Source organism: Hyperolius riggenbachi, chromosome 7, assembly GCF_040937935.1.
Source record: "Hyperolius riggenbachi isolate aHypRig1 chromosome 7, aHypRig1.pri, whole genome shotgun sequence".
Taxonomy (NCBI): domain Eukaryota; kingdom Metazoa; phylum Chordata; class Amphibia; order Anura; family Hyperoliidae; genus Hyperolius; species Hyperolius riggenbachi.
Window position 1 is genome coordinate 50080440 of NC_090652.1, and position 13047 is coordinate 50093486.

Below are 13047 nucleotides of genomic sequence, written 5' to 3' on the forward strand. Positions count from 1 at the left end.
ATTAAAAAAAAACAAAAAAACTGGAAAAGGTAATGTAGGTTGCAAGTAATAAAAAGCACAGAGAGTCAGGAAATGGTTGTTTATTTTCATGTAGATGGTCCTCGTATTATCACGCCACCTGCAAAGGCTCCCGGTCTGCCTGAGACACCACAACCTCCACCTCCCCCCGCAGCTTCTGAGATATCTGCCCCTGCATCTCCTTCAGGAAACCCCGCTCCGAGTTACTGTGCTCACACAGGATGACCGTGTGGCCCTCCGACACCGCGTCCAGCACCTCGTGGTGAGACATTTCACCTGCAGAGACATATACAATGCTTCACTCTAGTACAAGACTTTACATAGAACATTACATGTTATCTTTCAAAGTAAGCAACTTTCTCAAGAAATGTGATGAAAACTATGGCTACAGTATGTGGTTTGGCAATAACTAAAGCCCTTGTCTCTATTAAAGGACACATCTGAGGATAAAAAAAAACCAAACAAGTTCTACTTACCTGGGGTTTACTCCAGCCCCTCGCAGCCAATATGTCCCCTCGCTGCAGCTCCAGTGTCCCCTCCATTGCAGATGCCAGCCTCTCCAGATCAGGATCTTCTGCACCTGCGCGTGGCCGGGAGCGATCTGCGCAGGAACAGTAGTTCTGCACTTGCACAGAATGCTCCAGGCCACGTGAGGGTGATCACGAGTGGTAGGGCCACGCGCTCACACAGAAGATGCAACGGAGGGGACCCTGGAGCTACGGCAAGGTACAGATCGGCTGTCAGGGGCTGGAGGAAGCCCCGGGTAGGTAGAATTTTTTTTTTTTTTTTAATTTCTCTCTTTTTTTTTCTAAATGCATTTTAACGGGAATATTAAGGATAAAAAAAAAATGGAAAAAAATTCATTATTTTTCAGTATTCGGCCATTATAGCTTTAAAATAATACATGCTACCATAATTAAAAGCCACATATTTTATTTGCCCATTTGACCCGGTTATTATACTGTTTAAATTATGTCCCTATCACAATGCATGGTTCCAATATTTTATTTGGAAATAAAAGATGCATTTTATCAGTTTTGCGTCCATCACTATTTACAAGCTTATAATTAAAACCAATGGGTACCACTTTAAAAATAAAAAAAGTCAGATACTCACCTAATGAAAGGGAAGGCTCGGTAATAATGAGCCTTCCCTCTCCTCTCCCGGTGCTGCGCTGGCTCCCCCGTTCACGTCCGCCGCCGCAGGGACTTCGGAGGTCTTCGGGGAGCTCCATACTACGCACACGCGAGTGCGTCATAGAGGGCGCTCGCGCATGTGTAGTATGGAGCGGCCCGTCTTCGGGAGCCCGAGTGCTCCCGAAGGCCTCCGAAACCTCCCTTCTGTGGCGGAAGTGGCAGTATTTGACCGAACTGGTCGAATACTGCTACGGGGGATCCTGCGCGGGACCGGGCACCGGGAGAGGAGAGGGAAGGCTCATTAGGACCGAGCCTTCCCTCTCCTTAGGTGATTATCTGACTTTTATTTTTAAAGTGGTAAACATTCACTTTAAAACAAAACAAAAATAATAGTAATATACCCTCTTGACACGCATATTAAAAAAAAGTTCAGATATTTAGGTAACTATATTTTTTTACATTTCTTCCCGACTCCAGATGGCAATCAGATAAACTCCCTGGATCAACACCACTGGGCATTACCTAATAATTATAGCTATGGTGGTCTTTCAACGCAAGGAAAGCATCTAAGCCTCCTTTAAATTGAATTGTAATTTTTTTTTTTTTTATTACAAATTTTACTTGGGTATTTTTTGGGAAAGTGTGGGAGGTAAACAGTTGATTTATAAATGTAATTGTATGTCTGTTTATTAAAAAAAAAAAAGAAAAAAAAAGAAAAAAAAATTGTATGTAGATTTAGTCTTTTTAATCCTGTAAGCAAGTGATCACGCTTACAGGAAGTGAAGGAAGGACGTGAATTTTTCTTTTTTACTTCAGAAAGGTTGCGGCTTCTTATAGAAGCCGTCGTTCTTTCTAACGGGGACTTAGATCCATGAATGGGAACTGCGTTCCCATTCATTGATCTCCGGGCTAATGGGCGGCGGCTGCAGGAGCGCGCAACATCAGCCTTTTGGACGTAGCAGCTACGTCCAAAAGGCTAAACTAGTTAAAGGACATATAAGGTGAAGAGTTAAATCTATCTTTACTTACCTGGGGCCCGGAAAAAAAGCTGGAAGAAGCCCCAGGAAAGTAAAGATAAAGTAAACTCGGCCAGGGGTGGCTGATAAAGACCGCCTCAGGCAAAGATCATTCTAGAGCAGAGAGGAAGTTCTGTGTTCAGGTCCGCTTTTATGTGCAAAAGCTGCATTTTATCTCTTGTTTGAAGTACATCTGCTTGCAGTGATTTGAGAAGAATGACAGCTTGATAATAAAGATATAATGATTTGTGACGTCACCTGTGAGGTAGAGGTCTGCTGGGACTCCATTGAGGATGCTGCTCCCGGATCCAGCGCACACGCCGACCACGCTAACCTGGGATTCTGCAAACAGGCAAGAGACAGGTCCAGCACTTACTTACACAGTCACAGGGACATACTAAAGAGGCAAAACATTGGAGACACATTTAGATGAATGTAGCCCTTTCAAATCACCCACGTCCTTGCAAGCACTTTCCCACAAGATGGGAAGAAGGGGGGGGGGGGGGGGTGGAGGACTATGTGGATAATTGAAAAAACAAGTGCAGCAGGGATCCTTCGCGCTAGAGCAAGGGGGTGAACTGGCATCAGGGGACAGGGCAGCGCCAGCTCGCATGCTGTAGCTCCACCCCTGCTGCTCACGTGCCAGTGTAACTCCATGAATACACTGCACAGCACGGTGCCAGAGAGGATCAAAGTGTCTGAAATGGATCCACATAGGTTGACCCGGACTAGATCTGGCAACGACACCCCTAGTCATGGGCCCAAGCGCGCCCACATCATATCTACATTATGTGGCCCAGCGGATGGGGCCGGCTGCGAATTTGATCCAAAGGGGCTGGCGGTGTGCCAGATTTTATTTGGCACCAGCGCCTCCTAACAGCAGCCATTTTACTACGTCCGACATTTGACCTTCACTGGAAAATTCCAATGTCAGACATTCCAACAGGATACCTTAATAGTGTTTTCAACCATAAGCTATGAACTGAATACGGTACATTACCTTATATATTCGCATATAAGCCTAATTTTTCAGAACAAAAAAAATGTGCTGACAAGTTCCCCTGTCAGCATATATGCGAGTCAGTTGAGCAGAACAGATGCTGGAGCGGGTTTAGTTACTGGAAGAGGAGCGTAAGGATTGCGCATTAGTGATCCTGCTCTTGTCAGCTGGCTCCCTGCTGTGTCCGTGCCCCCATCCCCTGCAACATGGTGTGCAGAGTGCGCTGCTGAAGAGTACCTGTGTCTCCTGTCTTGTGGAGCGGAGCGTGCAAGCCGTGTGTCAGCGGTGCACTGATCAGGGATTCTTCCTGTGTGGCATTCTCTGACTCATATCTATGACGCCATCTAATGGGGCCTTGAGACACAGCTGTATCATTCTTGGGGCACATCTGGCTATGGGGAGAAGGAATAACTTGTACTGGGGGCACATCTAGATACTGTGAAAGGGGAGCTATACTGGGGAGGGGGCTTATATGCAAGTCAATCACTTCTTCCTGGTTTCAGAAGGAAAAGTGGGTACCTCGGCTTATACGTGGGTCGGCTTATATGCGAGTATAAACAGTAATTCAATCCATTTAGAAAAAAAATCAATTTCAGATATACAGTATTCCTTGCATTTCCCAGGGGTCTCAGCTCAGAGGACCAATCAATTAGTAGTAAAAAAAAATAAAAATAAATTAAAGATTAACAGTGGCCTGCAGAGAAAACCACAGTACAGTGTAAGTGCTCACCCATAGTCTTGCCCCTCCCAAGCGCCAGGCGGACGTGGCTTATTCCCAGGTGTTTTTTGACCATCCCTACAGCCTCGGCAATAGTCACCGGTTTGGTGATGGTGCAGAGGCGGCCCATCCCCGTATCCGGCAGAGGGAGCTGCGAACAGAAGTTTAAAAAGGGTTAGTGTACTCATAACCAAGTGTGCTTCAAATGTACCAGAAGTGACATGATGAGATGAACGTTTTGTTTTTCTTCCAGGGCACAATTTTTCCTCTCTTAAAGGAAACCAGAGATGAACACTTTGGCACAAAATAAACATATCCCCCGATAGATTTTACAAAATAAATACTATATCTGGTATTTTCCCCACTCTGGTGTGACTTTTTTGTGTTTTTTTTTTTTTTTTTTTTTTACTAAAACTTCAGGCAACACACAGTTTATCAGAAAAGCATATTTAGTGGGCTGTGTGCAAAATGAAAACATCATTTCTAAAAACGTCTTATGACTAACAAATATAGATTAAAAAAAACAAGAACATGTTTCAATATACCCTTACATTAGGAGACACAGGCATAGCTCCTTCCTCGGCACCAGCAGCTCCTCCCATCTCATCACAGCTCTCGGTGATGCTGCAAGTATACAGAACAGGAAAGCACAGCCAGAAGGGGGCAGGCTTGAGCTTGAATAGACATCAGAGAAGACAGACTCAGCTATAATGATTCCTGAGCAAAGCCAGGCTGAATGCTCAGTTAGAGCTTTTATCAGTGCTGCTAACAAGCAGATTGAGCAGTGAAGGATGAAACAGAGAGCAGGGTAGGTGTTTTCTCTAATGTTCCCACTGATGTATATGGTAAAATACATGAGAGTGCTTCGTCTCTGGTTCACTTTAAGCATTTTGACAGAAAATGTGCAGTTTTTTAGATGCATTCCTGCACATGCAGGTTTCCAGAGCATAGGAAAATTTGCATGCGAACCAGGGCTGTGAAGTTGGTACAAAAGTCATCCGACTCCTCAGTTTATGAAACCACCAGACTCTAACTCCACAGACCTGATACGAACACAAATGTTAATGTGAAAAATGTACAAATGGAACCCTGCCTTAGAACTTCTGGACGAGTCTGACTCGGTTTCAGCTACCCTTCCCTGGACGAGTCAGGCTCATCCATACCGGTTTCAGCTACCCTTCCCTGGACGAGTCAGGCTCATCCATACCGGTTTCAGCTACTCTTCCCTGGACGAGTCAGGCTCATCCATACCGGTTTCAGCTACTCTTTCCTGGACGAGTCAGGCTCATCCATACCGGTTTCAGCAACTCTTCCCTGGGAGAGTCAGGCTCATCCATACCGGTTTCAGCTACTCTTCCCTGGACGAGTCAGGCTCATCCATACCGGTTTCAGCTACTCTTCCCTGGGAGAGTCAGACTCATCCATACCGGTTTCAGCTACTCTTCCCTGGACGAGTCAGGCTCATCCATACCGGTTTCAGCTACTCTTCCCTGCACGAGTCAGGCTCATCCATACCGGTTTCAGCTACTCTTCCCTGGGCGAGTCAGGCTCATCCATACCGGTTTCAGCTACTCTTCCCTGGGAGAGTCAGACTCATCCATACCGGTTTCAGCTACTCTTCCCTGGGAGAGTCTGGCTCATCCATACCGGTTTCAGCTACTCTTCCCTGGACGAGTCTGGCTCATCCATACCAGTTTCAGCTACTCTTCCCTGGACGAGCCAGGCTCATCCATACCGGTTTCTGCTACTCTCCCCTGGGTTGGTCAGGCTTATCCATACCGGTTTCTGCTACTCTCCCCTGGGTTGGTCAGGCTCATCCATTCCATAAGGAGAAAAATGGTAAAAAGATACGGTTAGGTATTGACTGATAAGCAGAAAGCTCACCTTCTGCAGTGCAAGAAGTTCTACAGAATGAAAGACGGCCATATTGTCCAGCAGAACGGTCATCGCATCCGTCAGAGCCTTCTTGGTGCAGAGAATCTGTAGGAGGGACCCGCCTTGCTTATCGTTCCTGGAAGAGGCATGAGATGTACAGGATGTCACATAGCTTTAACAATAAGGCCTTGCCAGAGGTCCGTTTCCAGGCATAGATCTAAAGGCCCAGACACACGGTGGAGTGATGCTGCCAGTCGGGAATCGGAACCCAATCCCTAAGAGCTGTACAGACAAGGAGTCAGCTGTACAGCTGATAATGCATTCTGGGGAGGGGCTTGCAGGGGGCCGATGGAACTGTGCAGAGATGGTTAGGGGCGGGGCGAGGGGCGGTACAAAGGTATCTGCCATTGCTCGGCCAAGGTGATCCAACTGGTGGATCGCTTGCAGGGCGGTGATGGGTAGTGACCATTTACACAATCGAAGTGTGTGTACGGGGCATTAGCATACCATTTGGTAATTTAATAAACATAAATCCCATATGTAACATTTTACCCATTTTGTTTTTCATTCTTCCCCTCTGCGGCAAAAATTACAGTTTTGATATTATGCATGTGGGACCCGAAATCCCTTATAACAGCAGGCTCTGTGGGTAGCTCTGTTGTTTGGCTCAGCCCCATCATTCTACCCTGAAAGCAAGGAGAGTGGAGCACTGGCAGCCCCTGAAAAAAAAAACAAAAAAAAACAAGTGGCCGGTGCACACATGTGCACTAGCAGCTTACCGCTTGAGCTCCGGGGGAAATAGAGTCCGATCTGGTCCGCTGCGCCTGCACAGTAAAGCAGACCGGATCGCACTTGGCCATTTCCTCTGGAGCACAAGACGCTAGTGCGCATGCCGACAAGCGCCAGAGAAGGAGATCTTCATGGAAGTCAGCACTGGATCCCCTCTACTGCTGAGGAGGAAGCCTCTTTAGGATCCAGAGGCTTCCCCCTCCCAAGGCAAGTACCCCCCAGGGGGCATTTTTTTTTCAGGTACACTTTAAAGATTCTCTCCTGGCAGAGCGCATGGTTCTCCTCCCTCTCAAAGCCGCTCCGCTTGTGTGCTGTACTTGTGTCCCTCTTCCCCTTTCCATAGCAACAGAACACCTGCAAGCTAATGATGCACCTGTAGGGCACTCGGTACTGAACAGTTGTCCCAGGGATCAAGTCCCGGTTCCTGCAGGCAACAGTGATTGTCTCAAATGCCCCCCTCACCCCATTTCTCAGATGGCCATGTAGAACACGTAAGCAGGCAGCTGGGGGCTACAGAGGATCTTTAAATTGTTGCAGAAGGCATTATACTGTGCTTATACTCAGGGCTGGTGCTGCCGGGCAGCCTGCACTGCTGCCCCCCCCCCCCCCCCCCGACTTCTCAAGAGTCCCCTGCATGATAAGTGGCTGTTATGTAACTCACCTGTTCAGGCGTTCTGCTCTGTCCCTGGTTTGTCTTCAGCACCACTGCCTGCCTCTTATTTACACATAACATGCTCCGAATGCAGAAGAGGCAGGCAAAATGGAGCATGGGGGTGGAGCAGAATACCTGGACAGGTGAGTTACAATGCAGCAACACATTGTGCAAGGGCCCTGGGGGCTGACTTTGAGGGGGGGGGGGCTTGAACCAGGCTTGCTTGTACTTTGGCTTCAAATATGACTGGCTGTTCTGGAGACCCGCTATAAAGCAATCATGTGACATTGGATATGCAGGAAGTGATGTTAGTTACAGGAGGGGGACGGTGCGCACGCTGGTCCCGTCCACAGACTTCAGTCTGCTCAGGAGGTTCTGGGGGATGCCGCTATTGAACTGCAGGAGGTGCTGGTATTTGCTGGGGGAATCCAGCACAGTGGAGACCTGGATCGGTACGGAGACGCTGGGGCCTGTGGGAAAACAGATAAAACAAGGACTTTGTAATAAAATGCCAGAATCAAATGGGCAGTAAATAACACACAGATTTATATACAGGTCGCATGAAATAAAATAGCACTTATAAGTAAAATGGGTGGTAAATGCTTAAAGGAATACTATCGATTCACATATTTTTTTCAATTGATACAGGAATTGTTTTGGGAAGTGCTGCTAAGTACTGGTGTATACATTTTAGTAGCAACTTCTTTGTTTACTGTTAGCAAAATACTTTCAAACTTTACTGACAAAACTGACAGCTGACTGAGCCATGAGGAGAGGGGAAATTCCCCTCACACTTGATCAGTTATGTGTAGCTCTGTGTGTGACAGAGAAGAGAGCTCCCAACAGCTACAGCTCCTGTGTCTTGTGTTTCTGACTGACCTGTCTGAAGAGAGCAGAGGAAATGTAACTAATTGTCACAGCTTTTCATACTGTTTTTGCTTTCAGAGTTTGATATGTTTGATATTTGCTTTCTGCAGTCTGACATGCAACTCTGGCTGTGCATTGAAGCAGACACCCCTTCTGCAATTGATTTGTCCCAATATAGCTAAATCCTACCCTCAATAAATTACAGCTTTTGCCTCTGATATTTAACATGAAAAGTAGTAAAATGTTTACACAGCTACTTAGACATTATTTGTACATTGTCATTTTAGAACACTTGGGTATCGATAGTATTCCTTTAAGTGGGCCTGAACTCTTGCACAGGACAGAAGGAAAATGGAGAAATGCACCTATTATGTTCTGTAATTTGATATCTCAGCTGTGTCAGCTGGCTGCCTCTGCAGAGCAGCTAATTTGTAAACACGTGATGTTAACCGTATGTCTGCTTTCATGAAAGGCAGGAAGTAGACACACTGCACATGTATTGCAGGATTTGTATCAGCTGTAACAAAGAAATGTTTTTCTTTAAAGGCTATTATGCTGTTTCTTATCTGTTAAAGCAGAGAAGAAGTTCTGAGTTCAGGTCCGCTTTCTGTGGTTACACCACTAAGTGGGTGTGAATGGATCTTCTGTTAGCTTCTAGTACGGTATTTGTAAAACTCTTCTGGCTTCAGGGGCCTTTATTTAATTCCATATTTTTCTCTTGGGAGGCAATTTTGTATCTGTTGTTTTAAGTACACCTGAAGTGAGCAGTATATGGAGGCTGCCATATTTCCTTTCAATCAATACTAGTCGCCTGGCAGTTCTGCTCATCTCTCTGGCTGCATAAGTGGCTGAATCACACACCAGTCCAACTTCAGTCAAACAACTGATCTGCTGCATGCTTGTTCAGGGTCTATGGCTAAATGTATTAGAGGCAGAGGATCAGCAGGATAGCCAGGCCAATCCTGATGTAATTTCCTCTGTTATACCTGGAACCCACTAGCAGCACATTCTAAGCTCTAGTAATTTGTAAAGCTCTTGCAAATGCAATGCTATGGGGGATTTTTTTTTTTTAAATATCACATCCCTCAAGTGGGGTCACACCCATAGCATTACATTAGTAAGAGCTTTTCAAATCACAAAGCACTCAGAAAAGGTTTAGTAAAACGGTGCTAGTGAGTTCCCGGCCTTACTCCTTTTTTTTTTCCTCCTAGAAAATGCACGGTCATTTCTTGCTTGCTTTGTAAACACATGTGAGCACAGCACAGATTGTATTTCAGCAGCTTCTGCAGAGGGGGTAGGTGTATTACCCTCCTCAGCCTCATGTCACACTGAACTGCCCTCAGCCAATCAGTGAGGAGCAGGAATGTGGGAGGAGAGATAACAAGATTCCCTCTCCCCAGCAATGTACCAAACAAAGAGTCAGGCTGACTGAGAAGATTCATTACAGCAGAAACATTTATGATTATATTGGAATGCTTGAAATGCAGACTGCATGCAGACTACATAATTAACACAGTGCACCTGGTAAATAGAATATGATTTTGTGGCTGACAAATCCGCTTTAAATCATCCCTTGCAAAACACACAAATGCAATATTTGGTGCGGCACTAAGACTCATTGGATGAGATTTTGCATGAATTTTCCGCTATGCAGCAAAACACATGCAATTCAAACAAGTGTGCTTCCCGCCTAAAAGTTACCGTGGGCTGATGAGACTTTGCCCCAGTGAAAGGTACATACAGCAGCCACTCACCCAGCGCTTTTCCCAACCAGACATTCACGCCCGTGTGCAGCGCGTCCCAAGCCGTGTGCGGGGAATATATGGCCATCCGGCTCTCTATGGCTTTCACCACAAGCCTCTCCTTCCAGTTCTCGGCCGTCAGGCGCTTCAAGGGCTTGAAGATGGGAGGATGGTAGGACAGGATCATGTCTGTGTGCATCTTTACAGCTTCCTCCATCACATCCTCCGTCAGGTCATTGGTCAGCAGAAGCTTCCGGACCTTATGAGGGGGGCTGGGCTCCACCAACAGTCCAACGTTATCCCAGCTGGAAGCCAGGGCAGGGGGGCACAAGGAGTTGATGTGTGAGACCACGGTCTGGAGATCCATCATGTACCGGGCAGGGGACCAATGGCTGAGGGAATAGGAAACCAGAAACCGCTTCAGCTGGGGACTACCCAGCATTCACAGCGAGGGGGAGGAGCCTGTCTGAGGGAAAATGAAAAACCCAAAAGTAAGTACATCTGACTAAAAAACAAACTTGCAAATGTGATTCTGTGGGAGAAAGTGAAAAAAAAAATCAAAAAGATCTTGTAGTTTTTGAGAAATTTGATTTTTTTCTTTTTTAACTGGCAAAATTACACTTTGTTACATTACACTGAAAGCACAGAGGGGCAGAGGTGACACAGTGGGGGGCCAGAGGTGGTACAGAGGGCGACATTGAGGAAACGGGTACAGAAGGACACAGTGGAAGCAGAAGCACATAGTGGAGGCACAGGTGACAGGGATGGCAAAGATGGGGAGACTGAAGGCAGAGAGGAACAGAGGTAACACAGTGGGGTACAGAGGTAGATGCTGAATGCAGAAGCAGTGTTCTCCCCAGAATTTCAGCCGGGTGCGGCAAGATGATAGAATACAGGGGCGGTGCTTCTGTGAGCAACTCCGCTTACAGCATAGGAGGTGGTGAGCCGATGACAGCCGGGTGCTCACCAAAACTAGCCGGGTGGAGCACCCGGCTAAAAGAGCCTGGGGAGAACACTGAGAAGGTAACAGAAGTGATAGAGGGGTACACTGGAAACACAGAGGAGGTACAGAGGACAGAGACGGCACAGTGTTTCGACTAATGGACGGATTCAGGTTAAGAACATGCTTATAGTGCCTAACTCATGTGTTAACCGGGGACTACCTGTATACAACAGTAGTAGACAACTACCTATATACAATAGTAGATGGTGATCACGGATCTGAATGCAAATGTATTTATTTAAGTATGTATATAGCGCTGACACATTCCGCAGTGCTGTACACAGTATATAGTCTTGTCACAAATGTAATGCAAACTGCATACAGCTAGAAACTGGGATGGGCAAATGTACTTCCTGCTGGTTTCTAAGCTGCATACAATCTGGTCACTGTGATATCTGTGAAGATCTTTTCTAATGTGTAGATGGAGCTAAAAACTGTCAAGACAAGAAAAACTTGAACATTTTTTCACAGCAGCTAAGGAAATTGATAGAGAAAACGCACACAATGTGCAGAATTATGTCTGGTTCACACTGGGGCGCTGTTCAGCACTTTTCTGGTCGCCAGTGATCAACAAAGAACTGTGACTACTGTATCCCTATGGGATCATTCTCACTGCAGAATTTGCGATTTGCATAAGCATATTGGGAGTGATTGCATTGTGATTCTCAGTCTACTGAGCAGGAATTGCAAATAGCGGTAAAAACGCTATATTTTATGCCGCAAAATTGCAATCGCTATTTGCGCTCCTAGTGTGAACCAGCCCTAATGCTGCAGGATGCCAATTTTTTTCCTCTGTGCACGAAAGATGTAATTCAGATGTAAATCAGCCCGTTAATTAACATGAGCTCTCAATTTCAAGGTGTTTTTCTGTGCAGAAAATGTGCACAAAACAGGCAAGTGTGGTCCTAGCCTTGTAGAAAAATAAGTAATGATGCTGAACTTGGAACCTAAACAGGGTTAAAGGAAACATCCGGGGTAAAAAAAAATAAAAACAAATCTAAGTACCTGGGGCTTCCTCCAGCCCCTGGCAACTGATACGTCCCTCGCTGCAGCTCTGCTCCCAGAGGGTGTTCCGGGGACCTCGCTAGGTCGGCATCTACTGCACGCGCTCCCCGCAGAAGTACACAAAATGCTCCATACCATGGGAGTGCGAGCAGCACGGCCACGCGCTTGCAGAAGATGCCTGGAATGGAGGGGACACCAGGACAATGTCTGGGAGCAGAGCTACGGCAAGGGACAGATTGGCTGCCAGGGGCTGGAGGAAACCCCAGATAAGTAGATCTTGTTTACCCCGGGTCTATCCTTTTAAAAAATTGACAATTAACCAGTAGCTCTCAGATCAAACTGCCCCTAAGCAATGTTCCAGTTCTGCCCACTGATTCTAATTTCAGCAGACTAATAATTCATAAGTAACAAACATGACATTAAAGAACACCTGAAGTGAGAGGTATATGACAGCTGCAATACGTATTTCCTTACAGTAACAGTTGCTCGGCAGCCCTGCTGATCGCCTTGGCTGCAGTAGTGTCTGAAACACACCTGACACAAGCATGTAGCTAATCTAGTCAGGTTCCAGTCAGAGCACCTGATCTGCATGCTTGTTCAGGGTCTATGGCTAAAAGTATTAGAGGCAGAGGATCAGCAGGACAGCCAGGCAACCTCCTTGTTTAGAAGGAAATAAATATGAGCCTCCATATCACCCTCACCTCAGGTTCCACTCAAGAGCTGTGGAAGATGTCAGCACTATATACATTTTAAATAATAATGAATAAGAGCTGAACAACTTCTCCACAATAGTGATCCCATATGACTCCAGCTGTTGCTGAACTACAGATCCCAGCATTCCACACATGATATAGAGACCAGCAGTTCCACACATGCTAAGGCATCATGGGACAGTTTCTCACAGACTTATGACTTGCCTCTGGTATACATAAAAGTTTACAAGTGGGACTGCTGGGAGTTGTAGTGCCACAGCATGCTGATGAGTCTTAAAAATTGAAATAAATAAAGTCACAATAGTGAATGTAAGGAATAGAATGCAGTCACCCTCTTTCCTCTTCTCAGAACCTGCCCAGAGCTCAGCCTCTCAGGTGGTGTTCAGCAGGAAGCGGCCATCTTGCTACACCCTCCCTTATATGTCACACACACAGCCATGCTAGCTGGGCGTCTCTGGCCTCTGCTGGCTGCAGGATAGATAGACAGGACACCATGTTGCTACACCCAGAGTG

General features: G+C 46.3%; 1 protein-coding gene across 2 annotated transcripts; it reads right to left on the reverse strand.

Moving 5' to 3' along the window:
* Nucleotides 1–65: 65 nt before the first annotated feature.
* NIF3L1 (NGG1 interacting factor 3 like 1) lies at nucleotides 66–13037 on the reverse strand. Of its 2 annotated transcripts, none has more exons than XM_068244028.1 (7): nucleotides 12866–13037; nucleotides 9826–10275; nucleotides 7521–7674; nucleotides 5773–5899; nucleotides 3901–4039; nucleotides 2429–2512; nucleotides 66–294 (listed from the first exon to the last, which is right to left on the reverse strand). In XM_068244028.1, exons 2-7 carry the CDS (start codon nucleotides 10253–10255, stop codon nucleotides 110–112), a joined length of 1119 nt encoding a protein of 372 aa, XP_068100129.1. In that variant the 5' UTR covers nucleotides 10256–10275; nucleotides 12866–13037; the 3' UTR covers nucleotides 66–109. The 2 variants fall into 2 exon arrangements, with proteins under 2 accessions (XP_068100129.1, XP_068100128.1); XM_068244027.1 differs by having other exon boundaries at nucleotides 9826–10279.
* Nucleotides 13038–13047: the final 10 nt, after the last annotated feature.